The sequence below is a fragment of the Aspergillus karnatakaensis genome (assembly GCF_047715665.1).
Source record: "Aspergillus karnatakaensis strain CBS 102800 unplaced genomic scaffold BJY04scaffold_70, whole genome shotgun sequence".
NCBI classification, from domain to species: Eukaryota; Fungi; Ascomycota; class Eurotiomycetes; order Eurotiales; family Aspergillaceae; genus Aspergillus; species Aspergillus karnatakaensis.
The window spans coordinates 27,631-52,930 of NW_027395782.1; the positions used below are offsets into that span (position 1 = coordinate 27,631).

General features: G+C 52.8%; 13 protein-coding genes across 13 annotated transcripts; 8 read left to right on the plus strand and 5 right to left on the minus strand.

The window, feature by feature from the left end:
• Nucleotides 1-121: 121 nt before the first annotated feature.
• Nucleotides 122-1,480, plus strand: BJY04DRAFT_223268 (SDR family oxidoreductase; the record flags this gene model as incomplete). Its single annotated transcript, XM_073717641.1, has 6 exons — nt 122-222; nt 273-555; nt 613-796; nt 846-1,105; nt 1,152-1,176; nt 1,227-1,480. The coding sequence occupies 6 exons, from the start codon at nt 122-124 to the stop codon at nt 1,478-1,480; spliced, it is 1,107 nt and encodes a 368-aa protein (XP_073565998.1).
• A 262-nt stretch (nt 1,481-1,742) lies between these two features.
• Nucleotides 1,743-2,807, plus strand: BJY04DRAFT_210739 (GFA family protein; the record flags this gene model as incomplete). Its single annotated transcript, XM_073714292.1, has 1 exon — nt 1,743-2,807. The coding sequence occupies one exon, from the start codon at nt 1,743-1,745 to the stop codon at nt 2,805-2,807; it is 1,065 nt and encodes a 354-aa protein (XP_073565999.1).
• A 267-nt stretch (nt 2,808-3,074) lies between these two features.
• BJY04DRAFT_200297 (MFS multidrug transporter) lies at nt 3,075-5,213 on the plus strand. Its single transcript, XM_073712905.1, has 2 exons — nt 3,075-3,202; nt 3,262-5,213. The coding sequence occupies exon 2, from the start codon at nt 3,279-3,281 to the stop codon at nt 4,737-4,739; it is 1,461 nt and encodes a 486-aa protein (XP_073566000.1). The 5' UTR covers nt 3,075-3,202; nt 3,262-3,278; the 3' UTR covers nt 4,740-5,213.
• Nucleotides 5,214-5,416: 203 nt separating this feature from the next.
• Nucleotides 5,417-7,258, plus strand: BJY04DRAFT_210741 (gamma-glutamyltransferase family protein; the record flags this gene model as incomplete). The annotated part of the gene is made up of 4 exons (XM_073714293.1): nt 5,417-5,488; nt 5,545-5,563; nt 5,623-5,972; nt 6,026-7,258. 4 exons carry the CDS (start codon nt 5,417-5,419, stop codon nt 7,256-7,258), a joined length of 1,674 nt encoding a protein of 557 aa, XP_073566001.1.
• Nucleotides 7,259-7,414: 156 nt separating this feature from the next.
• On the plus strand, nt 7,415-9,239 carry BJY04DRAFT_210742 (uncharacterized protein; the record flags this gene model as incomplete). The annotated part of the gene is made up of 6 exons (XM_073714294.1): nt 7,415-7,509; nt 7,568-7,732; nt 7,812-7,987; nt 8,044-8,330; nt 8,384-8,506; nt 8,604-9,239. The coding sequence occupies 6 exons, from the start codon at nt 7,415-7,417 to the stop codon at nt 9,237-9,239; spliced, it is 1,482 nt and encodes a 493-aa protein (XP_073566002.1).
• Nucleotides 9,240-9,279: 40 nt separating this feature from the next.
• On the minus strand, nt 9,280-10,448 carry BJY04DRAFT_223273 (uncharacterized protein; the record flags this gene model as incomplete). The annotated part of the gene is made up of 5 exons (XM_073717642.1): nt 9,280-9,550; nt 9,602-9,894; nt 10,037-10,076; nt 10,133-10,321; nt 10,372-10,448. The coding sequence occupies 5 exons, from the start codon at nt 10,446-10,448 to the stop codon at nt 9,280-9,282; spliced, it is 870 nt and encodes a 289-aa protein (XP_073566003.1).
• A 96-nt stretch (nt 10,449-10,544) lies between these two features.
• On the minus strand, nt 10,545-12,117 carry BJY04DRAFT_200328 (putative isopropanol dehydrogenase). The gene is made up of 2 exons (XM_073712906.1): nt 10,734-12,117; nt 10,545-10,631 (listed from the first exon to the last, which is right to left on the minus strand). The coding sequence occupies exon 1, from the start codon at nt 12,032-12,034 to the stop codon at nt 10,901-10,903; it is 1,134 nt and encodes a 377-aa protein (XP_073566004.1). The 5' UTR covers nt 12,035-12,117; the 3' UTR covers nt 10,545-10,631; nt 10,734-10,900.
• Nucleotides 12,118-14,234: 2,117 nt separating this feature from the next.
• Nucleotides 14,235-15,052, plus strand: BJY04DRAFT_200329 (uncharacterized protein). The gene is made up of 2 exons (XM_073712907.1): nt 14,235-14,482; nt 14,655-15,052. The coding sequence occupies exons 1-2, from the start codon at nt 14,338-14,340 to the stop codon at nt 14,807-14,809; spliced, it is 300 nt and encodes a 99-aa protein (XP_073566005.1). The 5' UTR covers nt 14,235-14,337; the 3' UTR covers nt 14,810-15,052.
• Nucleotides 15,053-15,058: 6 nt separating this feature from the next.
• On the minus strand, nt 15,059-16,115 carry BJY04DRAFT_200331 (ankyrin repeat domain-containing protein). The gene has a single exon (XM_073712908.1). The coding sequence runs from the start codon at nt 16,006-16,008 to the stop codon at nt 15,181-15,183; it is 828 nt and encodes a 275-aa protein (XP_073566006.1). The 5' UTR covers nt 16,009-16,115; the 3' UTR covers nt 15,059-15,180.
• Nucleotides 16,116-17,588: 1,473 nt separating this feature from the next.
• On the minus strand, nt 17,589-17,843 carry BJY04DRAFT_200333 (uncharacterized protein). The gene has a single exon (XM_073712909.1). The coding sequence runs from the start codon at nt 17,816-17,818 to the stop codon at nt 17,627-17,629; it is 192 nt and encodes a 63-aa protein (XP_073566007.1). The 5' UTR covers nt 17,819-17,843; the 3' UTR covers nt 17,589-17,626.
• Nucleotides 17,844-17,922: 79 nt separating this feature from the next.
• BJY04DRAFT_147392 (uncharacterized protein) lies at nt 17,923-21,416 on the plus strand. Its single transcript, XM_073708812.1, has one exon. The coding sequence runs from the start codon at nt 18,188-18,190 to the stop codon at nt 21,383-21,385; it is 3,198 nt and encodes a 1,065-aa protein (XP_073566008.1). The 5' UTR covers nt 17,923-18,187; the 3' UTR covers nt 21,386-21,416.
• An 822-nt stretch (nt 21,417-22,238) lies between these two features.
• Nucleotides 22,239-23,712, plus strand: BJY04DRAFT_210746 (fungal specific transcription factor domain-containing protein; the record flags this gene model as incomplete). Its single annotated transcript, XM_073714295.1, has 3 exons — nt 22,239-22,941; nt 22,995-23,501; nt 23,567-23,712. 3 exons carry the CDS (start codon nt 22,239-22,241, stop codon nt 23,710-23,712), a joined length of 1,356 nt encoding a protein of 451 aa, XP_073566009.1.
• Nucleotides 23,713-23,796: 84 nt separating this feature from the next.
• BJY04DRAFT_210747 (uncharacterized protein) lies at nt 23,797-24,848 on the minus strand (the record flags this gene model as incomplete). The annotated part of the gene is made up of 3 exons (XM_073714296.1): nt 23,797-24,044; nt 24,133-24,516; nt 24,599-24,848. 3 exons carry the CDS (start codon nt 24,846-24,848, stop codon nt 23,797-23,799), a joined length of 882 nt encoding a protein of 293 aa, XP_073566010.1.
• Between the last annotated feature and the right edge of the window lie 452 nt (nt 24,849-25,300).

A 25,300-nucleotide genomic window follows, 5' to 3' on the forward strand; every position in this document is an offset into this window, starting at 1 on the left:
TCGGCGCTGGCGGGGGATCGGCATGCCGCACAGTTTACAACACCTGGCAATGCGATCGAGGGTTATATAAAGCAATGATTGGCCTTGGTCCTCGCCTAGCGACCATTACAACCTGAACAGTATGAGTCCACTCCCAGAGAGATTCGCCTTTGTGACCGGTGCCAACGGCATCAGTGGCTACTCGATCGTCGAGCACCTGCTACGGCAGCCAAAAGAGGAATGGTAAGAGTTCTTCCAATTTGTGTCTCAATCTGTCTGACGTGAAAATAAAGGTCAAAGATTGTTGTGTCCTCGAGACGGCCCCCTCCGACGCCATGGATTGATCCTCGCGTTGAGTTCGTTGCCATCGACTTTCTTGACCCAGTAGCGAAAATCACTGCCCAGCTGGAGGACATCTGTGCGCCTGTTACACATGCCTTTTTCACGTCGTACATCCATCATGATGACTTTAAGGTTCTTCGTGACAAGAATGTCCCTCTGTTCCGAAACTTCCTCGATGCGGTAGATACCGTTTGTCCCAAGTTGGAGAGAGTTTCTTTGCAGACCGGTGGCAAGGTAAGTTCAGCCATCTCGTTTCGAATGTCGCATGACCTCTGGATTAACCCGATACAGTATTACGGGGTTCATCTTGGCCCGGTCAGGATCCCCCTGGAGGAGTCATTTCCCCGCTACGATGACCAAGGGTTCAACTTCTACTATAACCAAGAAGACTACCTGCGAGAGGTTCAGGAACGGCGGAACGCCTGGTCATACAACATTATCCGCCCGAATGCCATCAACGGATATGCCCCTCATGGTACGTCCACAGGATCCATTAGAACGATTCCGCAGGCTAATTGTGCCAGCGAACGGCATGTCCGAGGCACTGACCATTGCAATCTACATGCTGATCTGCCGCGAACTCGGACAGCCAGCAACCTTCCCTGGAAACGAGTACTTCTGGAATTCCATCGACGATAACTCGTACGCACCTAGTCTGGCCGATTTGACGGTCTTCGCATCGACACATGATCATTGCAAGGACGAAGCATTCAACCACGTGAACGGAGACATTTTCGTATGGAAGTACCTATGGCAAGATGTCGCCGCCTATTTTGGTCTCGAGGTGTGCTCTCCGGTATCCCCTCGCTAACAATCGCTAACTCAACCAGGCCCCTGAACCAGAATTTAAAAAGCGTCCGGGCAAGCCATAGCCCTCAGCAACGAGATTGACATGGTGGAATAAGCGAAAGACAAGAGAGATATCTGGGCGAGAGTTGTGCAGAAGTACGGCGGAAGACTGGACGCCTTTGACTGGGGCACTTGGGGTTTCTTTAACTGGGCAACTGGGAAGTCGTGGATTACGATTTCGTCTATCAACAAGGCTAGGAAGTATGGGTGGACGAGGAATGACAATACCTTTGAGACGTGGATTGAGACTTATCGGTCTTTTGATAATGCGGGGGTTCTTCCTTCGCATCGGGCGTTGGCGAGCAAGTAGTTGAGTCGTCTAGTCTGTTTGTCAATCGCGGTAACTTATTATGTCACTAGTGAACAGTCTTGGTCCAATCAAGCTTGTATTCAAGCATTATCTTGACCAAGCAAGGATGGGATGCAGCGAATACGAGCTCCCTTCCTGGTTGATGCAACGTCATTTCTTCCTTACCCCGCTAAAGCCCGTACCTAGCTTCCAAGTATATATCCCCCGTCACCCCACCAAGGTCCTCATCTGTTCATATCTCCCTTACTCCATCTGTTGCAATATGTCCTCACCCAAAACCCTAACTGCCCGCTGCCACTGCGGCAACACCCACTTCACCCTCACCCTCCCCACCTCCATCCTCCCCTTAAAAGTCCACCTCTGCCACTGCACCATCTGCCGCACTGTGCACGGCGCCCCCGCCGCATTCCACGCCGACCTCCCAGTGGATGTCCAGCCCGACTTTATCGCTTCCTCCGGCTGGGACAAGCTGACAGCCTACACACACGGCAAGGCCCTGTCATCCCGCTACTTCTGCACCACCTGCGGCTGCCACATCGGCGACCTCGGCAAAGAGGCCGGCAACTGGACCATCTCCGTCTCAATCTTCACCACCCCGAACGACAATCTCTGGGAGATCAAAGAGCACATCTACACCGCATCCACCATCGACGGCGGCCTCGCCGCCCTCCTTCCCACAATCGGCGACAAGGAAATCAAATCCTGGGAAACTGACCCCAACAACACCGGCGACAGGGTATCTACCTCGCCTCCTCACCAAAATAACGACAGCGATGAAACTCTGCTCGCACAGTGCCACTGCGGCGGCGTCTCCTTCACCATCTCCCGCCCACAACAGGATTTCATCTCCTCCCCAGATAGCAAAGGCTGGATCGTCCCGTCCCAACCAACCAAATGGCTCGCCAGCCTCGACAGCTGCATCGACTGCCGCCTCGTAACAGGCACGCACGTAATCACATGGCTCTTCGTGCCAACCTCGCACATCACCCCGGTCCCACCGGCAAACCTGCTCACGGGGACGATGAAAAGCTATAAATCTAGCAAAGACGTCTATCGGACTTTCTGCGGAAAGTGTGGAGCAACGGTGTTCTTTAGCGATGACTCGCGACCGGGGATTGTGGATGTTGCGACGGGGATTATTAGGAGTAAGAATGGGTTTATGTTGAAGGATTGGGCGGTTTGGAGGACGAGTCGGATGGCGTCGCCGGGGGATGGGGAGAAGTATGACGAGGTGTTTACGAGGAGTTTGACGGAGGGGCTGAGGAGGTGGGGGGTGGAGAGGTTTGGGGGCGTTAGGGAGATGGAGGTTGGGAGGGCTCTGGAGTGAGTAGTAGTGAAGTTATGGGTTGGTGTCTGGTTGACGCTTAGGTGTTGGGCAGGAAAGGCGGTTCTAGAACAGGTCTGAGATAAAGGATGTTTCTTTCGTCCTCTTATATTGATGCAAATACAGGCTAAAGCTGTAGCTTCTCGGCTTTCTTCCGGTCGGTGGAGCATCGGATATCTCAGCGAGCCCTACAGACGATCAGGCTCCACGCTGAAGAACTGTGGTGCACGAATTCAATTAAATTCTGACTCGTTCCCTTGCCTTTCTCTTGCAATCGGGGATTTTTTCCTCACGCATGTTGTTGTCGTAACGCAATGGATTACCAGTACCTCTCTACCCCCTGCATATCTTACGACGCCGCTAGGAACAGGAAATTCCATACACACCCCGCCCTATCCGTACGTCGCAGCTCTATATAGAGCAATGAAACCCCGCTAATCGCGACTCTACATAAAAGATAACCGAGCGTACAACATGGCAACCGCCTTCCTCGGGACCTCCGTCCCCAACTCTACCTCTCCCCCAGCACCAACCCCCGAATCAGACCCGTACCTAATAACATGGACCTCCCCCACCGACCCCTCCGACCCGCTCAACTGGCCGCTCCCAAAGAAGCTCAAATTCACATTCATCTCCTGCGCCATGATCTTCCTCACCTCCTTCGCGTCAAGCATCTTCGGCCCCGCAGCGCCCACAACCGCATCCGAGTTCGGCGTCTCGCGCGTCGTCATGAACCTCAGCGTTGCGCTCTTCGTCGCCGGCTTCGCCGTAGGCCCCTTATTCTTCGCGCCGCTGTCGCTTATCGTCGGGAACGCAGTACCGCTGTTTATTAGTCTAATCGGGTGTGCAGTTTTCCAGATCCCCGAGGCGCTCGCGCAGAACCCGCAGACGATTATCATTTCGAGATTCCTGCAGGGCATGTTAGGCTCGGGGGTATTAGCCGTGGGATCGGGGATGCTCGCTGAGGTGTGGAGTATCCATACACGGGCGATCGCGATCGGGTTATCTGCGACGTCGATGAATCTAGGGAGTAGCGTCGGTCCGATCGTTGGGACGTTCGTGCTAGATCGGTACGGGTGGCGGTGGATCGGGTGGGTGACGCTGCTCACGTACGTGGGCGTCGGGATATTAACCCCGTTCACGGTGTGGGAATCCTCGCGGAAACGAGTGCTGGAACTCAAAGCAGCAAGAGCGAGGAAGGAAACCGGCGATACTCGATACTACGCGCCGAGCGAGAAGCATAGCCTTACCTTCGCCACGCTCGTGCAGCGGTACGGGAAGATGCCGGTGTCTATGATAACGCAGGAGCCGATCCTGATTATCATCACGCTGTACCTGACTCTCGTCTACGGGACGCTATATCTAAGCTACCAGATGTTCCCGTATGCATTCCGGAATCGAGGGTGGGATGAGACGACTGCCTCGTTACCCTTCCTCAGCGTTATCCTCGGCGTGATCGCAGCATGGGGGATTGTCGTCTTCCACACAATAACAGTCTACTGGCCACGCCTGAAAACCGGAACCACAACACCGGAAGACCGCCTCCCGCCCATGATCCTCGGCGGGTGCATGCTCGTCCCGTCGCTCCTGTGGTTCGGGTGGTCGATGCGCACGCACTGGGTGTCCCAGGTGATATCCTGCTTCTTTCTAGGCTGTGCGCTGCAACTGATTTTCATAAGCGGGATTATCTATATTGTCGACGTGTATATCCCGAACGCGAACAGCGCGATCTCGATCCATGTTGCCGTGCGCAGTCTGGTCTCAGCAACGTTTCCGCTGTGGGGGGTGAATGTTTATGAGAACCTGGGGGTGGAGTGGACGGCGACACTGCTGGCTGGGTTGGGGGTTTTGCTCATGCCGAGTCCGATTGCGTTTTATTTCTTTGGGGGGAGGATTAGATCTTGGAGTCGGTTTTGTGATACCACGCTTGATTGAGCTTGAGGTTGCTTCGTCTTGAGGGTTGAGGTTGTATGGGTGTTTTTTAGTGAGATTACTGCGATACTCAGGCGTGTATTACTGTCATCGTAGCAGGGATTTGATATAGAATAGGGATCGAGGGCGCAGAGAGCGGCAGGTAATCTGTTCCACTACAGCTACAGGATTTAGACCTAGCAAGAGCGACAATGGGTTTGTCCGGCGATGACCCCAGAAAACAAGGGTGAGGGTGAGATGGCGGGAGCTCCACCGCGTGAATACAATGTTTACTCGAAATTCCCCTGTGGATGATCTAATGGATGGATTTATCTTCGAGTCCTGACTTTGGGGAGAACGGCCCTGTATGATTATCTGAACCTGGGTGAAAGAAGTAGGGTGCGTTCACCTTGGCCAGAGATGTAGGCCGGCGTTAGAGCGGAGATTCCGCAGCGGGGAGGAAGTGACCAACTCCGTCTGTGATACTACAGGCCGAGGAGCGGCGCAAAGCAAGCTGAACTACATATATCATAAGCGAAAGCATGCAGATGCCTACAAAGTCTTCCATTCAGAATTGCGTTGCTGGCTCGTGTTGAACATAGGTAGCAAGAAGCAAAAGAACCGTCATGGCTTTCCCATTCCAGCGAGCCCCGTTCACGCCTTTCCTCGGGCGACGGAGCGCTGTTTACAGTACAGGTGGCATGATCGCTTGTTCTCAACCACTAGCCGCAACGGCTGGTCAGAGCATTCTAATGGATGGTGGAAACGCTGCGGTAAGTGGTCCCATTCGCGTTGGTGGACAGAACGTGGATGACCAACCAACTCATAGGACGCAGCTATTGCCGTAGGTACGTCTGAAGATCAGGTGAAAGGCTCGGGCGACTTGGATTAACGTAGCGCCTGCTAGCTGCTGCATTGAACGTTACGGAGCCCGGATCAACGGGCATCGGCGGTGATATGTTCTCTCTGTTCTACGATAGTGCAACACGCAAAGTCCACGGCCTGAACGGATCGGGCCGATCGCCACTGAGCCTCTCGCTTGAAACGGCAAGAAAGCACCTGGGCCTAGCTCCTGGTCATGTCGATAGTGTCCCATTGACCAGTCCCCTGGCCGTGACGACCCCCGGTGCAGCAGCTGCCTGGGTGGACGCTGTGGAGCGATTTGGCAGTGGGAGGCTTTCGCTCGGGGAAATCCTGGACCCCGCCATCCGCCTTGCCGAGGATGGGTTTCCGGTTTTTGAGGTCTCAGCGCGTTTGGTGGGTATATACCTACCCGTGACCCGGTCCGGTGCAAAGCTAACATCCGTCAGTGGCAAGAGAACGAAGAGCAGCTACGCACAGCCTCGCCGAATTACCGGGAGTTACTCAGACCTGATCAAGCCGGGAGAGATGGAGCGCGTGCACCCGCGGCCAGCGAACTGATGCGCAATCCCGGGCTCGCGAAAACATTTCGTGCACTCGCTGCGGAGGGAAAAGATGGCTTCTACCGTGGCCGAATTGCAGATTCCATCGTTGAAGCTGTCAAAGAGCTCGGTGGATTGCTGACTCAGAACGACCTAGCATACCATGCAAAAGCCGGGTGCACGATAACGGACCCAGTCCGAGTTCGCTTCATGAATGTGATTGATGTGTGGGAGCATCCACCGAACGGACAGGGTATGGTTGCGCTCATGGCACTGCAATTGCTGCGAGAGCTGGAACGCAACCAGAAGATACCATCCTTCTCAAGGCTACAGCATAATTCTGCAGAGTATATCCACGCCCTGATCGAGGTCTTCCGCATTGCCTTTTCCGACGGTACGTGGTGGATCGCAGATCCAACCCACGCCGAAACCCCAAACCTGCTATCCAGGGCATACATTGCCGAACGAGCCCGCTTGTTCGACGCGGACAGGGCCTCAAATACCATTGTGCACGGAAGTCCAGCCTTCAAGTCCTGCGACACGGTCTACTTTGCTGTTGTTGACAAAGACGGGAATGCGGCGTCTGTGGTGAACAGCAACTACCATGGCTTCGGAAGCGGGATTATTCCAGAAGGCTGTGGCTTCACTCTACAAAGCCGAGGGGCGAGTTTCTCATTGACACCTGGGCATCCAAATGCTCTTGCTCCCGGGAAGAGACCATACCACACGATAATTCCTGCCATTGCCACGAACCCGCACGACGGCTCGTTGCATACGGTTCTGGGCATTATGGGTGGTTTCATGCAGCCGCAAGGGCATGTTCAGCTCTTGATGAATATGGTCGTGTTTGGAATGAATGCGCAGCGCGCTCTTGACGCGCCTAGGGTTTGTATTAGGTCTACAGGACATGCTGCTTCGGCGGAAAGCGATGAGAGGGTGGTCTGTGTGGAGGAGGGGGTGGATCTGGGGGTTGTTGACGAGCTTCAGAGGCGCGGGCATATGGTCCGAGTTGTAGCGGGATGGGATAGGGAGGTCTTTGGGCGAGGGCAGATTATACGAGTGGTCAGTGAGGACGGTGGAAGAAGGGTACTGGAGGCAGGGAGTGACATGCGGGCCGATGGAATGGCGATTCCGGTGTAACGAGTCACGTGCAGCCGCAATTGCAGCTCGGAGATAAGGCCGGAGATAAACCAGCCCGAGCTAACTAACTGCCTGCCCCTTCTCCTCATCGCTCCTTCTCCCCCCAGTTCAGTAGCCTCGTCTCATTCACGACTGGGTAGTCTCTATGCCGAGGTAATGGATGCGGACATTGCTGGCGTAGTCTCCCAGAGCTGCAAGGCGGGCAAGCGACGGTGCGATAAACGGCTTCCGGCATGTTCGCGGTGTAGGCAGTATGTTTCTTTCCAGCAGAAGGTGACATCGATTCGACCTGACTTCAAATCTGTACAGGCTAAACAAATTCTGCGAGTATCCAGCAGCACCGCCGTGCGAACCTGCGACATTTCCGACGCACTCGATAGAACTAGCACATAGAGCCCCGAGCGCATGTGCGCGATGTAGGGCGAATAAACGTAAATGCGATCGCACTGTTCCGAGCTGCTCCCGATGTCTAGGGTACGTTACTATTACATTCTTTCAGGTGGCTGTGATTTAACAGTGTGAGCCGAGCCGGGCTGACGACCACTCGATGCAGAATCCGCGCCAACTGTACATACCGAGCGACTGCCACAACTCCCCGAGCCCGCAGTGCAACCCGGGATGTACCCCTGTTTTCGCAAGACTTCGCTTCGTTAACCGACGTGGACGTGAGAATGCATTCCAATCCTCCAATTGTATACCGCTCCTACATGTCCCGGTTGCTGCAGTTCTGTATGTCGCATGACTCTGCCCTGTCGACTTCACTAACATTGGCCCCTGGCTGAAAGTCCTCACCTCCATAGCATTGCCCTCAGGGATCCTTGTGACTGACAGTTTAGCGTCACACCTGCACTCGCAGTGGATCCAACACGCCATGTCCGATGCCTGCTTATTCCATGCTACCCTCTTTAGCGCTTCCGCATCTATTGACATGCTACGGGGCCAGCCAAACAGCACCCTAACCCTCTATCACCAAACCTGGGCAATTCGCCTCATCAACGAACGGCTCACACAGCCGGAACCTGCAATGACATATGGCGTCTTGGGCGCTGTAATTCCCCTGCTATATTACAATGTTGGTTATCCTTTCATTGAAAACTCAACACCCAACATCCTGACGGCCAACAGATGGTTGGCCTTGACCGAGATTCGGCGGTTACGCACCAGAAGGGGTTGGGCAGAATGCTCCTCCAGACACCAAAAGCCTTCCGCGCAGATATTGGTCCACTGATTGCCATTGTCAAACTGTACGTCATAATCTGCACCAGTTTATCCTTCCGCGTCGGAGAATAACATTGATAGGGCCATGCTTTCCTTCGCTTGTATCTACGACATGCTCCCGATATAGGACTGCCTGTACTCTAAATTCGTTCGTCCCAAAACGCTCCTTCGAAACATCGTCTCAAGAGCCTCGCTCGAAACTGGCTCTGCATTTTACCAAAAGGAAACAATTGAGAAGCTCCTGGACGTATACGAAGTCGTTTCCAGACTCGATCATCTCCTCGACAGCGACAATGACATGGTTGCCGAAGTGGACCGCATCCTGTCGCTCGCCACAATCAACGATTCAGCACTTGTTTTTGAGAGTGACCTCCATCATAACCCCGTAGACAGAATTAACGCATGTTGTCAACTCTCTTGTGAAGCGTTCTGGAAGATCCTGCGGCGCCGTCGTCGGTTCGAACAGATGGGAATTAACGACGGAGCGAGGTCTGAAGCGACCATGATATTGGAACATATTCAGAACATAGAGCCGTTATACTGGATTCGCAATGCTCCAGAGACATTTGCATGGGTTGTGTTTACCGGTGCAGCTGCATGCTCTACCGGCAAGGATCGAGCAGCATTCGTCGGGCACGCCGGAACGATCCTCACAGCCGTCGATGGGGAGAGCTTAACGCTCACAAGGCAGGGCTGGAGATATTTCCAGTTGTTGAGAAAGCTAGCCGGGCATGAAATAACACATTCTGTTCTCGACAATTGATTACAAAACCATTAACTAATAAATCGTTCCGCGCAAGCCTCTACTCCAATCCTCGTTCTGCGAGTTCTTTCTCCGTCCAGATCCATAGCTCCCTTGCCATGTTCGGATCCGAGCCGGCTTTACTCGGGGCGGAGAGCTTTCCCGTAGGCAGGAGATAGGCCCCGTTTGCTGAATCCGGCTTGAGTGTCGGCGAGACAGCGGCGAAGAGGATATTAGCTGCCCCTTTTCGTGGGCCCGAAGCCCCCAGTCCAACAAGCGGCTTTAGCAACCTGTATATTGGAGTTGACGCGATTGGCCCCGCAGACAAATTCCTGCCCAGCATTAGGAGCCATCGTTTCTGCACGGAAGGGGAAACTACGTACGTCTTCACCGTTCCAGGATGCAATGAGAGTGAGAGGATATCCGGATACCTCTCCGCCATTTCCCTGGCATGCAGCACGTTCGCCAGTTTGGAGTGGCCGTATCGCGCCCACACCGAGAAGCCCTCTTTCATATTGGCATCTGGAAAGACTATCCCTTTCTTCGGTGCTAGCTTGGCGTGCCCATCACTAGAGACGTTGATGATCCGCACACTTTCTTCAGGGGACGTCTTGGCTGTTTCCTGAAGCGTCGGAAGTAGGATCTTGGTCAAGAGGAAGTGCCCAATATAATTGACCTAGCAGCACGTGAGTGATCTTGAAGGTAGACCGACATAGTGTAGACGAACCGCAATCTGCATCTCAAATCCATCGACCGTTTCTTCATATGGCACAGGTGTTCGGTCAGCAGTATCCAGAGGCCATGATCATTGGATATACCCCTGCATTATTGACAAGAAGATGAAGACGTGACTCTTGCCTACACCCATCAGTCCAGTGATTCCTGCGCCTTGCAGAAACACAAAAGACACTTACCTAGTAAATTGCTGTGCTGCCCTCTGGACGCTACTCAAATCCGCCAAGTCAACCGGCAAAAAGCGTAGATCGGCGTGCGCGCACTCAGCAAGGATCTCCTGCTTAGCATGGTCGAATTTCGTTTCAGATCGACCTGCAATATACACCCGAGCGCCGGCTTTCGCGAGCTCGATGCTTGTACCAAAACCTCTGCGATGCTCATGGTCAGTGGAAGAAGAGCAATGTGAAGTGCAATGTACAGTCCAGTGTGGCCACCTGTTACTATCGCGACCTTCCGCGAGAGATCGGGAATGAGAATACGGGGTTTGGGACCCATTTCTGTCTGGCTGGGATACTGTATCAGAACGAATGAACAGGTTTTGTCATATGAGTTATATCTGAGCTACATATATGTGTATCACATTTGCTCCGAGCCTTTTGCTGGATTCATATGGTTTGAGGACTCGGCAGGCAGCAGGAAACGCGGCTGGATGCCGTCACAATATACACCCCGTCTAAGGTAAAGACTTCCCGGATTACCCAAGTTTGTTAATGGCGGTAGTCACCATATTTGGGACGACCCAGAGTACGTGCAATGGCAGTGCTGATCTGTCGATCACAGCTAGGTACAACCACGGCCTTAGTGGGGGTGCGGATGCGGGTGCGGACACTAGGTACTCTACACTCACGTTGGAACGTTGCTTGGATTATAGGTAGCTTTTGAAAGCTAATTTTGCACAATCGCCGAGTCAAGGTCACACCTACACCGAGTAAATCCGCCAGTTCGCCCTACGGCTTCAGCACAACATGCCCACCCCACCCACTCAACCTCCCGGCCGCTGCAAGCGCCTCGTTGATCTCTTCGAGCCCAAACTCCTCCGTGTGAGTCACACCAGCACTCGCACCCAGAGGAAGTAAGCCCGACTCCACCATCCGAACCATCCGCAGCACATGTTTACGGTCGTACATGAACCTTCCCTGGATGCGAATGCTCCTGAACAAGATCTCCAGGTAAGGGAAGTCCACACGGCCAGAGTTCCCACCCATAACAACACAGCGACCGAAAGTGCGCAGCGCCCGAATCCCCGAGGCAAGCAGGAATGACCCTTGCACGGCCGGCGGCGACAAATCGAGATAGACGTCCGCTCCATGCGGATTCCCAGCCGCAGCACGGAAGAGCCGCGTGTTTGCGTCTGCGTCCTCGGTCAGCTCAACCGTGCGAAGCCGTGAGTTCCCAACTCCATGAGTCTGCCGCAGCCTCTCAAGCGCAGCAGCATTTCGCCCGGCCGCAACAACTGTCGCGCCCATGGCCAGCGCCACCGCAACCGCAGCCCCGCCATACCGGCCTGTAGCCGGGGCGACGATAACGACCTCGCCAGGCTGAACATCCACCTCGGCCAACCCACCGAACGGGACCAAACACACGGGCATCAAACACAGGTCATTCAAGGTATATCCAAACGGCCCTTCGGAGGCTAGAAGCAGCTCCTCGTCCAGCGGATACAGATTCTCGAGCGGAAACCGCGCATATTCAGCGTATGTGGCGTTCCGCCACACCCCATCCATCAGTTTCTGCGCCGCTGGGTATCCGCCGCCATGGATCCCGTAGAGGATTGACACAGCCGGGTCATCGCGGCCGCGGATTGTAATATCGCAGAAGACAAGCTGGCCATTGTTAAGCGAGACCGCGTCCGGACCGACTTCGTGGACGCGCCCGATCGCCGTGTTTCCTGGTGTCATGGGGAGGGACAGCGGGTAGGGCCGTTTGTTGGATAGCACGTCAGCCATGTACGGGACGATGTCGGCGGCGAGCACGCGCACGATTGCGTCGCCCGGGCGGGCGCGCGGCATGGCGACGGCTTCGAGGGTCAGCGGCGTGTCGCGCGTGTGCAGAACTAGGGCTTTGTGGGTGTGGGTGGACATCTTGGGTTGATTTTGCTATCTATGGCGGATGAATGTGTCTTTCGTCTCCATTCCTGGGTTGGCTGCTATGTACCTACTGCATGCATATATATAGAATCGTGGAACGACGACACTCACTCGTTGTATGCAACCATCTCGCGGCTGTTAACCCCGTAAAGCCCGGCTGTTATATCGGAGATTATCGAGTATCGCCGAATGTAGATTTCGTCCCATCGTGACAGTTCGTCCACTCATTGCAATGATCGTGGTGGATTGCTTCGACATAGTATGACTGCGGCTGTGCGTGCGGCCACGGTATACTGGCGCCCTTTAAACTTGAACGTACAAAGAAGAATGATTGGTCTCGGGTTCCCATTGCGGGAAGGAGTCCAGATCGTTGATAGCCATCTGCTCAACCTAAGATTATGTGGCATGTACTAAGGGTGGATTAACAGCTCTAGATGTTGCTTATTGAAATCCAGCGGGCATAGTAAGTGTTTCTATTTCGAGCCGCAACCACTTGAACAATCTCCTCGTGCGTGGTTGATTGCTAATACTCATGGAAAACATAGCGCATAAACATATTAGTGCTCTGACTCGTACCTCCAAGAACCGCTTCATTTTCCTTGGAGGAGATATCGCTCATCACCCCGGGGAATTCCGTCCAAGCCAGCACCTCCCGCTTCCGGTTGAGATCACGCCTTCGCCACTGCAGGGGAGTTCTATGCCAATCTTTACATGTCCCGGTTCTATATTTGAAGCTATTTCCTCTGCATCCTCAGGGGGGAAACTGCTAGTGTCACCCCGTTCAATGAGTTGAGCTTCGTAATGAATGAGGATTTGAGAGATGCCGAAGTTGCTCTCCAGAAGATGATGGATTTTGATGATTTGTCATTGTTGCCCACGACGCAAGTCTCTTGGGTGTTCTTCCTTTTTTTCCCAGTAAAATTACTGAGTGGGATATCCAAGGCTACAAGGGGGAGTGGCGCTGGCGGTTTCTGCGCGACTTTTCTGGGGTCATTAACCCAGCGCACAGGATTACCGAGCCTATATGGCGTAGCTCAGGAGATAGTTGGAAATAGAACGATTTCAGATCCGTTTATCAATCTATAGTTTCGAATATAGTATCTCTAGATAATCCTTGCCGCCGTTTGGGGCTTTCTTCATGGAACCCTGGTCATACTCAACTCGTAATCTTGATTAGCTAAATAAGCTATCTTTAGTCTTGCTTCCTTAGTGATGTAAACTATGAGCTTTTGCCCTCGTGCTAGTTCAGGTATAATTGATTCAGCCTTAGCCTCAACCCATCGTGATGGATATCTCTCCTTAAGCACATAATAATCTTTAACCTTTAGTTTCCAGGATAGCTAAATCAAGGGGCCTAGCAGAAAAGCTCTTACTATCTTCCCTTTAGCTGCTTTAGTAAGTACTTAATGTTATAATAGGTACTACTACTGTTGGTACTAGTTACAAAGGTAATCTTCTCGGGGATTAGGCTTATGTTACTAAGTGGTAATCTCAGGGTATAAAGTTTAGCTAGAAAGAACCAAGAAAGTGACAGCTATTTAGAATCTTAGGCTGTGTTCACTTTATAACCACGGCATGCGAATCCGGCGAGTCCCGACCCCTTGCCTTCGTCATTGCAGATTTTTACGGACTACAATCTCACAGAAAGAAAATCAGAAATGATGAACTTAAACCCGATATCCCATGGTATTGAGAATATCCAATAAGAATTACCTGATGGTACATCGATCTCTCTCAGCCCCCTTCCCCACCACCCAGATCCCAGCGACCTCGCAAGTTCCAGAAAACGGACACGAATAAGCGTGCTTGATTCCGGGTTACCTATTATGATTGAGTCAGCTCCATTTTAATATTCACCAACCGTATGTACTCGGTGTCAGAGTGTCTCACCCATCATCCATCCAATACGCACACGTTATCCCGCATGACGTCGCCCCAGCCCTACGGCCACGAACTGGATTAGGAACCTTGATGCGCCGAAATCATCTTACCTCTGGGAACGTGAAACATAAGCTAAACATATCCAGTCTCCTGGGTCGATACTGTCGATCAAAACCTTATTCTATTGATAGATCAACCAACTCCAATTGTTGTTCGAATCCCATAGCCACAACCATACCCTGGCCGAGGTCATGACTGGCATTGCGAATATATATAGAGTGACTGTCGCCCTGCCCTACCCGAAAATCACCGTGAGGATTTAAGCACACTTAGAGACTTTCAAGTACACAGCTAAAGACAACCCGAACCACTCTTCAAGCAAGCTTTAATACTTGAAATCCAATTAAATCACCAAAATGAAGCTCCTCACCGCAACCCTCTCCGCGCTGTCCCTCTCAATCCTAAGCGCCGCATTCAACGTCAGCCTCACCTTCTACGGCGAAAACAACGAGGAATCCTACTTCCTTCTCGTTCCGACGGATAGAACACCCGTGCAAGTCGGTACGTACAATATCATTCATTCTACTATACAGACACCTTCCTCTATACACTCTCCCCACCAGCCGCAGCCCCCTTCCTTCCCTCCTATCTACATAATTGCTTGAGAAATCCGCATCCATCCTCCCTCGCGTGCCCGGCACAATAAACGTAGCTGACAAGGATCGATGAATAGATAACCCCCTCGTCGTCCACCGCGTGACATCCCCCGGCGGCGGCTTCTGCACGTTCGTCGGCGTGGAGGGGGAAAGCGTGGTGATCTACGCGGAAGACGAGAAATTCCTGACCGTGCCGCAGGCGATTAGCTGGGGGAGCTGTGGGAATAAGTAGACGGGGTCTTTACTGTGAGCAAATTAGGATCAGGGATAAGGGGGGTTTGAGAGGGAAAGGGTTGGGGTTGTGCTGGTTGGGTAGCTAATGGCTGTGGTTTCATTTCACTTGACTTGCTGCGCGATAGATGACGTTGCGTTGTTATGTTTTGCTACCTACCTATACTATAGAAATTTAACATGATGTGATGCAATTTGTGTTGATAAAGGCGAAATATCGGAGATGATAAAAACAAAAAAAAAAAAAAAAGAGAGTGCATGACCAGGTAGATAGGTAGGGTGGTGTGATTGTAGATTAGGTGTCGCAGCCTGAATACCTCATCGCAAGCTCCTCAAACCACCTCCTCTCGAGGTCTAGTGTCTGGTTTTCTCCTATGTCGCCCCATCCCTCTGCTCCTTGGGCATGTAGTCCTCCGCGATAAAGCTCACAAACCCATGACCGCTACATAACACAAACTTGTCTGCCGATGTGTTATAAGCCTCCATACACCTCCTACAGAGCTCCATTGACGGACAAATCGTGCACACGAAGCGCTTATCATGAGACTGAAAATCGTGATTACACAGGTCGCAGTAGGCCGGCGAGGACTGCGCCAGCACTGTCCACGCGGCTTGAATGTCGCCAATAAACTGCAGGCACTTGCCGAGTCTATCTATCTCATGTTGACCGCCCGAGAGTACACATCCGGCGAGAGCGCTGATGCTATGCCTGAGAATTGTTGATCGAGTCCTGGGATCGGCTGGAGTGTATGTGCAACCGCAGTTTTGCAGAGCGCGAAGGATATCGTCAGACCCTTGTTGAGCGGCCCAATCCATAGGCGTCTGGCCGTACAGGTCGAGGTAGAGAGGGTCTGTTTCGCAAGAGATAAGGAATTTGACAGGAGCATGGTGGTGTTGTTGAACAGCGAGATGGAGAGCGGATGTTCCACGGTGATTCCCATGCTCCGGTAGATTAGGGGCAGTTATATCAATATTCTTCCTAGGGATGGTTTCGAGGACCTGCACACTGCCCGCCTTGGCCGAGTGTTCAAGAACTGTTTGATCGAAGAAATCCCTGACCAAAGGATCGATTCTCATGTCTCTATAGTGCGTGAGAAGGCGTTCTACAATAACACCGTTGTCGCGAGAAGCAGCTGCATGAAATGGTGTGTCACCCGGATCATCTCTTGCAGTAATATCAGCTCCGGCGGTGATGAGCATGTGGTAGTGTGCGGTGTCCGTGTGCGTGCAGCAAAGATGTAGCGGCGTTACACCCCCTAGACCGCGTACGTTCACGTTGGCTCCACCTTTAATAAGTTCCCGGGTGCATTCGCTGCTTGTGGTAATCGAAGTGAGAAGGGCAGTGTCGCCATTAATATCACGCGCCTCAACAGGAATTCCTCCCTGCAATAGGACAGTTATTAGCCGGGGGTGAGAAGTGAGCGCAGCGACGTGGAGAGCGGTTCGTCTATCATCTCCAACAGCGGTTGTGTCAGCTCCATAACTGATCAAGAGTTGGATAACTGCAGGTAAAGCTCCGGCTTTTGCAGCTTCGTGAAGGATGGATGTGCCGTCGTTGGCCAAGTTTAAGATGATGATCCCAGCTCCAACAAGGAATTCCAGCGGTTCAGTACTATTTGTATATACAGCCGCATGAGCTGCTGAGTGGCCATCTCGATTCAGTACATTCACATTGGCTCCCCAGCGAAGTAGCTCTCGCATGAGCCATACATTGCCTTGTCGTGCAGCGATATACAGTGGAGTATGGTTTTCGCCATCCACGGCGTCGAGAGAAAACCCAGCTTCCGCCCAAGGCTGAACAACCTGATAATCACCGTGCGACATTGCCGGATGTAGAGGGCTGGAACCTTCGTGCGACTGAGGAGCGGCACCGTGTGAAAGTAGAGCCCTTATGACAGGGGCATTCCCGTATTGTGCAGCTATTAGTAGCGGAGAGTGCCCTTGATGGTTTCTAACGTTGGGATCAGCGCCAGCGTCGATCATTAGTTGCGCCGGCTCACAACGGTGATCCCACTTGGCTGCAGCACTATGCAGTGGTGCGTTGCCCTCGTCGTCGCGAGAGTTCACGTCGGCTCCGTTTTCGACCAGCAACTTGGTGATTGCCATGGATCCATCCAGCGCACTCCGGCGCAAGGCTGTGCGGCCATGTAATACATGGTGGTTAACGTTGGCGCCCGATTGTACGAGAAATCGAACCATCTTGGTACGGCGCTTGGAAACAGCCCGATAAAAGTGTGTAATGCCATCGGCATCCTCGGCATTCACGTTTGCACCACGGCGTATCAGGAAATCACCTAAGCCTGTATGTCCCTGCTGGGCGGCGATGTGTAGAAGTGTGAGGCTTGGTTGGCCAGAGCTCTCCCAATCATTCCAACCATGGTCAGCGAACAGCTGCATTATGGCAACATTACCGGTGAGCACGGCGAAGGTCACCGTCTCGACTGGCACATAATTGGTCACACCCTGTGGTCCTCCTAGCAGCCTCCATAAGATACCGCGTGGCATCCACCTCCTCATCATGGACCGCCCAGTTCAACGCTTCGACTTATTCCTCAGTGTCGCCGGGGTATCTTGTGGGCGCAGCGTCGAGGATCATACGTACCATATCCGAGCGGTGGCATTGCACTGCTAGTAATAGCGGTGTCTTCTCTACATGGTTGAGGATGTAAGGAGAGGGGGAGAATCGAAGTAAGAGCGCCAGCGCCTCGGTATTGTCATGAGCAACAGCTGTATGGTATGCAGTGGAATGGTCACCCGGTACGGTAGTATATGGATTTGCACCCAAACATATGAATCGCCGAACAAAGGCATTCCGGCCCTACTGGACAGCCCATATCAACGGTGTTGTTTTCTGACCAACATGAGTCGCTCCACGCGCATACAGTGCGGGGGAAAGTAGCAGGTGGAAAGTCCGGGCCGTCTGGACGAGTGCATTCTGCTCTTTGATGTGGAGATAGTACCTAATCTCAAGGATGAGCTCAGCAGGGAGTGAGTCAAGTTCAGCCGACATAATTCATACTATGTTGTGGCAAATCGCCAGCGTCGCCTTTGTGTTCCGGGAGCTGGTCGGCCACCTAAATAGGCTTAGCCAGCACAGCCGCTCACCAGCGCTACCGATCGCTTAGTGCCTAGATAATGACTCGTTTGCGAGCCTCAAAATCCGTTGTTGTTGGTTGATGCCGATGGTAAGTCGATGAGGTGGGGGAATTGTGACACAGCAGCGCACGGCCATCTAGGTACCTAAAGCCTCCCATCCTTCCTATCCTGCAAACACAGAGTGACTCACCTTGCAGCAAATCTTGAGTCATTCTTTGTTGTTTCTGGTCTATAAAAGAGATATCATCAAGATCACTCCATCCATCTCTCCACAACACACATCATGGAGTACGATCTACTGATTGTGGTGGACGCCACTGGCTCCATGACTAGCTACTTACAGTCTCTAAACACATCTCTCCCTCAGATTATCTCCATCTCCGCCCTTACAGGATGTTTCTCTCGAGTTGGGATTGTGGTCTTCCGCGACTACAGCTGCTTCCTTGACCAGTACCTCGAGTTCTCAGGATGGCTTGATCTTACCCCGAACCACGAGTCCAGGGAGCAGCCGGACCTTGTTGCCTTTGCTAGAAATATCAAAGCTCTGGGAAATTATACGACCTCCGAAGCAGCCAAGACAGGGTTGGCAAAATCCTACGAGGTCATGAGGCCGGAAGCCGAGACGATCATGCTTCTATACACCGACGAGTCCCCGCACAGCGCAGTCCCCCTTTTCGACTCACGCGATGCACAGTCTGAGCGAGACAATCTGCGACTGACTGACAAGTTTGGCGGCGACGGGCACCACTTTGTGGATTGGATTTCCGCTGCACGGACTCTGCGCGGCGGTGAAAAGAAGGCAAAGGTTTTCGCCCTGCTGGAAAACAGCATGTCCGAACGAGATGTTTCATACTACAATTTTCTGTGCGAGACCACTGACGGCGCCTGCATCCTCCTTCATGATGCGAGCCCAGATACTATCTCCAGAGCGTCAGTAGACGTTTTGTTAACTTGGATGGGAGTGGAAAAGCCTGCAGTCAGCGACGACAACAGAGTGGTCCCTGGATATTGGTCTCACTACGTCTCTACGGACGGCATAACCAAACTTGTTAATGAGGTCGACCCAGAGGTAGTACGATTCCTGCCGCTGACTCGAAATTCCGATCACCGCAGCACCCTCCTAGGCAATATGATGAAAATTCCACTTACACCGGAGGTCATGAGGGAACGCCTACCCAAGAAAGCCACCCCTGCTGGGGATCCTGCGGAGCGGTGGGTGAAGGACGGTGCGTACCGGAATGTGGCGTCAGGACATCTGAAGAGAATCATTATGGAAGACGTCTACGCCATTGCGATCAACCCGGTATTTGGAAGTCTGTGGCGGGCAGTGTGCAAGGATCGAACCTTCGAAGGGCGGGACGAACTGGTCAACGCTTTCAGTCAGGCGGTCGGGAAGGTGGTGGATGGAACGAAAAAGGATGTCCTTGCGCGCTGGCTGGAAGAGTCCTACAACTTTTCAGCAGAAATCCAGGCGACAATAGACGACGTACCAGAGGATGAAAAATTCCCGTGTGTTTTCCTGGACCCGACCGTCAGCTTCGCATCCGGTTCGCATGAAGAGGTCCAGGACCTCAGCAGAGGTGATCTGCTGGAGATCTCTAGATCTTGCGATCCTCGTATACTCCGCCGTCTCGGTCGCATTCTCACACAGCTGACCTACGTCAAGGATGCGGCTGAGATTCCAGAGCACATTGTCAAGTCAAACACTGACGAGGTTCGAACAATACCGCTTGCTTTAGCATCCACCAAGTACGGACGTAAATTCTGGAAGATCTTGCTTCACACAATAGTGCCAGGCACACAGCTGACTGTCAGGTCTGCCGCTCTTCTTGCGGCTCTGACCATCCGCATGGGCATCACCCCCCTTACCGATATTGCCGAACAGGAGTCGTTGGGCTACAAGGACAGCTGGAACAATATTGAGATCCCGGAAACCTGGGCCATCAGCTGTTTGACCCTTCTGCTAGACGCCAATGCGGCGTATCTGAGGACAAAAAAGGTGGAGGCACACGCGGGCCTGTTGAAAGAATCCGATGCGCGACTGTTCGAGAAGCTGGTGGCCTTCAAGACACTAGAGCATAATCTGGACACGCCGTTGACCGCACGTATTCCGTGGACACCGGAAAAAGCAACCGCGCCGATTGGACCTCTTGTTACATGTCATAAGTGCCAGTACCCGCGGTCTGTCACGATAATGGGCCCGAGTGGTCAATGCGGTGTTTGCCTGGGGAACGCTTCCGGTACCCGCGTCGACATAAGAGCTTCGCGTGACGCGACAACAAAGTCCGACGCAACTTGGGTGGAGTGCAACCTCGCGTCTTGCAGAGCACAGTACGTCATTTACGCGGTGGAAGACCTTAGAGTGCGGGCGAAATGTCATTACTGCAGGCAGAAGAGCCTGGTTGGCGACAAAGGAAATTGCGAGGCAGCACCTATCGTTGAATGTAGCAAGTGCGCCAACCGGATGATATGGCCAGAGGAGTATCGCCCTTTGTCCTTTGGAAAATCTGGGTTTGTCTGCCCTCCCTGCGAATCCGGCCGGGAGACAAGCACGGACATTGAAACTTCGGCAAGAGCTCTTGCCATCGAAAATGCGTTGTCATGGTTGATTGAGGATTCGGAGGAGCCCGAGAAGTTACCCTTCACAAATCGATCCCTCTTCCATACAGTGTCAACCATCGGGGCCGCTCGATTCATGCGGAGCATATCGCTATTCCCCGAAGTCGACATCCATTTGACGCAGCGGGGCAAGCCAATTCGCAATGGCGACATGCTTGTCTCCAGACTTAAAGACCTTGTCGCCACTCGAACAACAGCAACGGCTGATTGCTCCCTTTGCTTTTCCTCTTTCTGGCCCTCAGCGCTCAACGCAGCTTGTGGCCGGCGCGGTTGTCTGCAGCAGATCTGTACAGATTGTTCGACAGCATGGTACGGTAGCAACAGCGCCGGGACGATCATAAACACAGCTGCCCTTGTATGTCCTTTCTGTCGACGCCACCCTGCACCACGCACAATGGCCAAGTACGGAGGGGGTATCCATGCTGTGAAGGACCTTAACCAAGCAATCGAGAACAAGGGAACTTGGATATACGCGTGGTGTCTGGACTGTGCATCGGCAAAGGAATTTATTGAGCGGGACTGCGCGCGTGGAATGCCGCCGGAGCTCAGGGATTGGAGATGCGAGGGATGTGCGGAAGAACACGCAATGGTCAACGAGGGAGCGAATTCCGATGCTGCGGATCGAGTTAGCAAGATAAAGCCCTGTCCGAAATGCGGGACAATGACAGAGAAGGTGTCAGGATGCGGCCATATCACTTGCCCGGTGCAGGACTGTGGAGCTCACTGGTGTTATTTCTGCGGGGAGGAGGCCGAGGATGAGGCGGAGATCTACGGCCATATGTCAAGGGTTCACGGTGGGATATACGAGGGGGGAGAGTACGAAGACGAAGATGAAGACGAAGATGAAGAGATATATGATTAGCAAGAGGTTATCCTGCAATGGATAGTTAGTAGCTTAATGATAATGAAATGTTAATTCCACCTCACTGTCATTCAAAGCCGGAAGACCACGTGATCCGCAACGCGTGCGCGGATGGTCGCGTCTTTTTTCGCTGTCCTCACACGAGTCCACTCAGTCAATCTCCAGCCAAATCGGTGAAAGCCATCAAATCAATCTTAAGACGTTAAGATCAAAATTGCCACTGCACAAACAATTACCATACCTGATATCGCGTCGAACGATCATCTATTCTCAGGGCGGCTCACATGCCAGGACATGTGCTCCATAGTAGACCCCGCTGGTAGAGGCGGGGCACGGCCACGAGTTGATCCCACGAATGCCTGACTCGTCTGCAATCGAGCTACCTGTCTCCGCAGACCTCATCTCCAACATGCGACCTCAACACAAGTTTACCTTCATTCCGAACGACCCCAGTGGGCTTCCCAGAACCCGGCGACAAACACGCCAAGCATGCGAGCGTTGCCGCCGGGCCAAGCGGCGCTGTACCCATCACTCGAGACTCGCTTCTCAGTTACTTGAGAACCCATCACCCTCTGCGGCCCCAAAAGATGGCACATTTTCACCGAATAAGCGGAGCCCAGAAGAGGATGGTGCCGGAGACGCATGGTTTGTGGGGAATATGGATCCGAAAGGAGCATTCTTGATTGCCGCTCGCCCTGCTACAGACAGCAAAGAGATTAGACAACATGGACTTGGGGTTTGGTTGCCGGCAGGACATACATATGGAATGAGCTTGAGTTCCACCCCCTGTTCCGACCCCGTCATATCCATACTCAAGGAACAATGCTTGGGTGCAGTACCGTCCCAAGCTGACATGCAGGAGCTGCTTCAGATCTACATTGAAAACATTCATCCTATCTTCCCGATTGTGGATGTGGACGCCTATCAATCAATGCCCCCAACCTCTGCCGAGAAGATACTCCTCTCACAGTCAATCTGCATGGCCGTCAGTAGGGAAAGGAAAGCCAAACCACACCTCTGTCTCGTTACCACTGTCCAAGCCACGGCCAATGGCTTTTCCCAAACAGTTTCGAGCGCAGCTGCTACGTTGATAGACCTAGGGATCGTACGGGATAAGCTAGTTTTGATTCAAGCAATGTCGCTGACTTCCCTATTTACTCAATTCTCAGGAGACCGTCAGGAACCCGCAGAGCTCTTGTCGCGAGCGATATGTCATGCCCATACCATCGGCCTGCATCACGAGTGCCGCTCATCGCTCCAGCAGCAACAGATTGCGACCCGAGTATTTTGCTGTCTGTACGCCCTCGATATCCTCAACTCGGCCTGTCTGGGGCGACCTGTGCAGCTTCATCGCCGGGACTTTGGCCGCGATCTGTCCAAGGCTATAGCTGCGCAGGATCCCTGTTTCTGCCTATTCCTGCAAGTTATCCAGCTCATGGACCGCGTTATCGAAATCTATCGACCTGGTGAAAATGGAGTTTGGAAGGGAGTGTTTCCGTCGTTCGAGGACCTGGTGGGTGGGGTGGACTCGTCTGATATCCCTATGCACTTAATCGGTATGCTCGGCAATTGCTCCTTGCATGCATCTAAATTAGGCTAATGGTAATAGCTACCGTCGAAGTCCTCTACCACGCCGTCGCCATCCTATCCTGCCACTCTACAAACCTCCACGGTGTATCTCGAACAGGCCCACACTCCTCTGACTCCAATATCCGGCAAACTCTCTCCGCGTCGCGAGTCCCTCATATTGTCGGCGAAGAGTTTCTCGGTCAGCTCTCTTTATTCCCATTCGTACCATACACTGTCGCGCTAGCGCTGCGTAGCTCCTACCACAATTTACAACAGAGCAGGACACTCCTATTTCAGGAACGGGCGAAGAAGCAGTTTGTTCTGAACTGTGCGATCCTTAGAGAGCTTGGGGGTGATTTCTATTCCGCTTTGCTGATGGCGGAACTAGGAGAGAGGCTTATCAAGGGGCTGGAGGATCAACGGGAACAGGAACAGTGCCAGGCACAGAGCGGACGAGGTGGAGAGGGGCAGGGACAGCGACAGGAACTTTTCTGTGGTGATAATGCAGTCTTGGGAGGGTCGGAGGACGTCTGGGATCAGGGCCACGGTACGTTTGTTGTGTCCATTTCCACCTCCAGAACCTTTCATGGCCCAGCTAACTATCTCATCAAGGCACGCCTACGTTGCACAATAGCATGGAAGGGCAAACTCAAGTGAGGACTGAGGATACCGGAGTCTTTGATCCCATGTCCTTCTTTGGCATTTTCGACGACTTTGAACACGAGATTGAGTCCTTTGCAGGGGTTCCGAGTCTATAACTTGTATACCCCCAGATGCACCGCATCGTGGTTCCCAAACTGATTCCCAATGCCCCTTCGTACCTTTACTTGATATACCAGCCATTACGGTAGAGTATATCCTCCATCAACTATAATATCGGCCCCAGTGGTATAACTCGACGCGTCGGAAGCAAGGTACAAAAATGCCCCTTTTAGTTCCTGCGGTAAACCCTCCCGACCCATGGGGATTTTGTCCCTCCAGATACGCTTTGTCTCGTCCGGAACGAAATTAGAGATTTCCGTCGCGATGTAGCCTGGAGACACCGTGTTTGCACGCGCAAAGCGAACCCATTCCACGGCGAGTGATTTGCCTACTGATGTTAGAGATCGTCTCACCATGGTCGTTCCCTGCGCACGGCACCACGACCTGATAGGGATAGAAACGGGGAGACAACATACAAAGATGAATAACACCCGCCTTAGCGGCATTATACGCAGCCTGCAACTGCGGGACATTGACAATATGCCCGCTCATCGACGCAGTAGCAACGAAACTTCCGTACGTGAATCCCTCAAGCGGCTTCCCGAAGAGATCAGTACTCTCAGTCTTCTGCCGCCTCCAGTGTGCAGCCGCTGCCTTTGCGCAGTAAAACGTGCCATCGAGATCCGTCTGCACAACATCCGAGTAGTGGTCAATCGGCGCGTCCACCATGGATCCCTTTGTCCAGGGGATGCCGGAATTCGCAACAAAAACGTCCAACCGGCCATTGAGATCACGCATGGATCGCTCCAGAGTCTCTTCCACGGCTTGGTTGTCTCGGATGTTAACTTTATATGCGCGACCTAGTTCATATTCAGTCAAGTCAGCTTGCACTCCCATGTCGGCTAGACTTGAAGCTGGAATGGAAGTTTCTCTGCAACATACACTCCACGCCATACACATCCTCAATGTTCTTTGCTTCCTCTATCGCTTTCGGATTCGAGTTATACCATATTGCAACATTTGCACCAGCTTCCGCCAGGGCATGTGCAACGCTCAGCCCGATCCCTGCACCTGCCCCGGTGACGACGGCTGTACGCCCTTTCAATGAGAACAGGGCCATGATGCTAGAGGGGCCGGTGAAGGTGTTATTATCGTGGCGGAATGTGCCATTTGTGATTGGGGTGTCGGTCATCGCGAAGGTGGGATTCGGTTGTTGATAGGAGATGATGCTAAATGTAGGGGAGGGTATAAGGAAGTGAATTATATGGAACAGAGGGGACTAAGGTACAGTGGTTTATATAGTCGACACATGGTGGCGGCGTGATAGCCCTAGCAGGCCTCTCCGCGAATAAATGTGTCCCGACCTCAGCGGCCGACGCGGAGTTACCTAATTAGGAAATATCCGTCAGGGACCTACCTCACTCAGGAGCCCTGTAGACTTTACCAGATCAGAAGAAGACAGCATAATGTATGGAAGGTGCACTCTTAGGCAATTGATCTATCATGTCCTCGCTCACATTAAGCTCTCTCGTTCCTTAGACAATTCTCTCGAGACGGACATTTTTGACATCCAGCATACAAGGACGGGCGGATCCAATATATACATAAAGCACAATGCAACAGGAAGTCAGGTGCAACCTAACA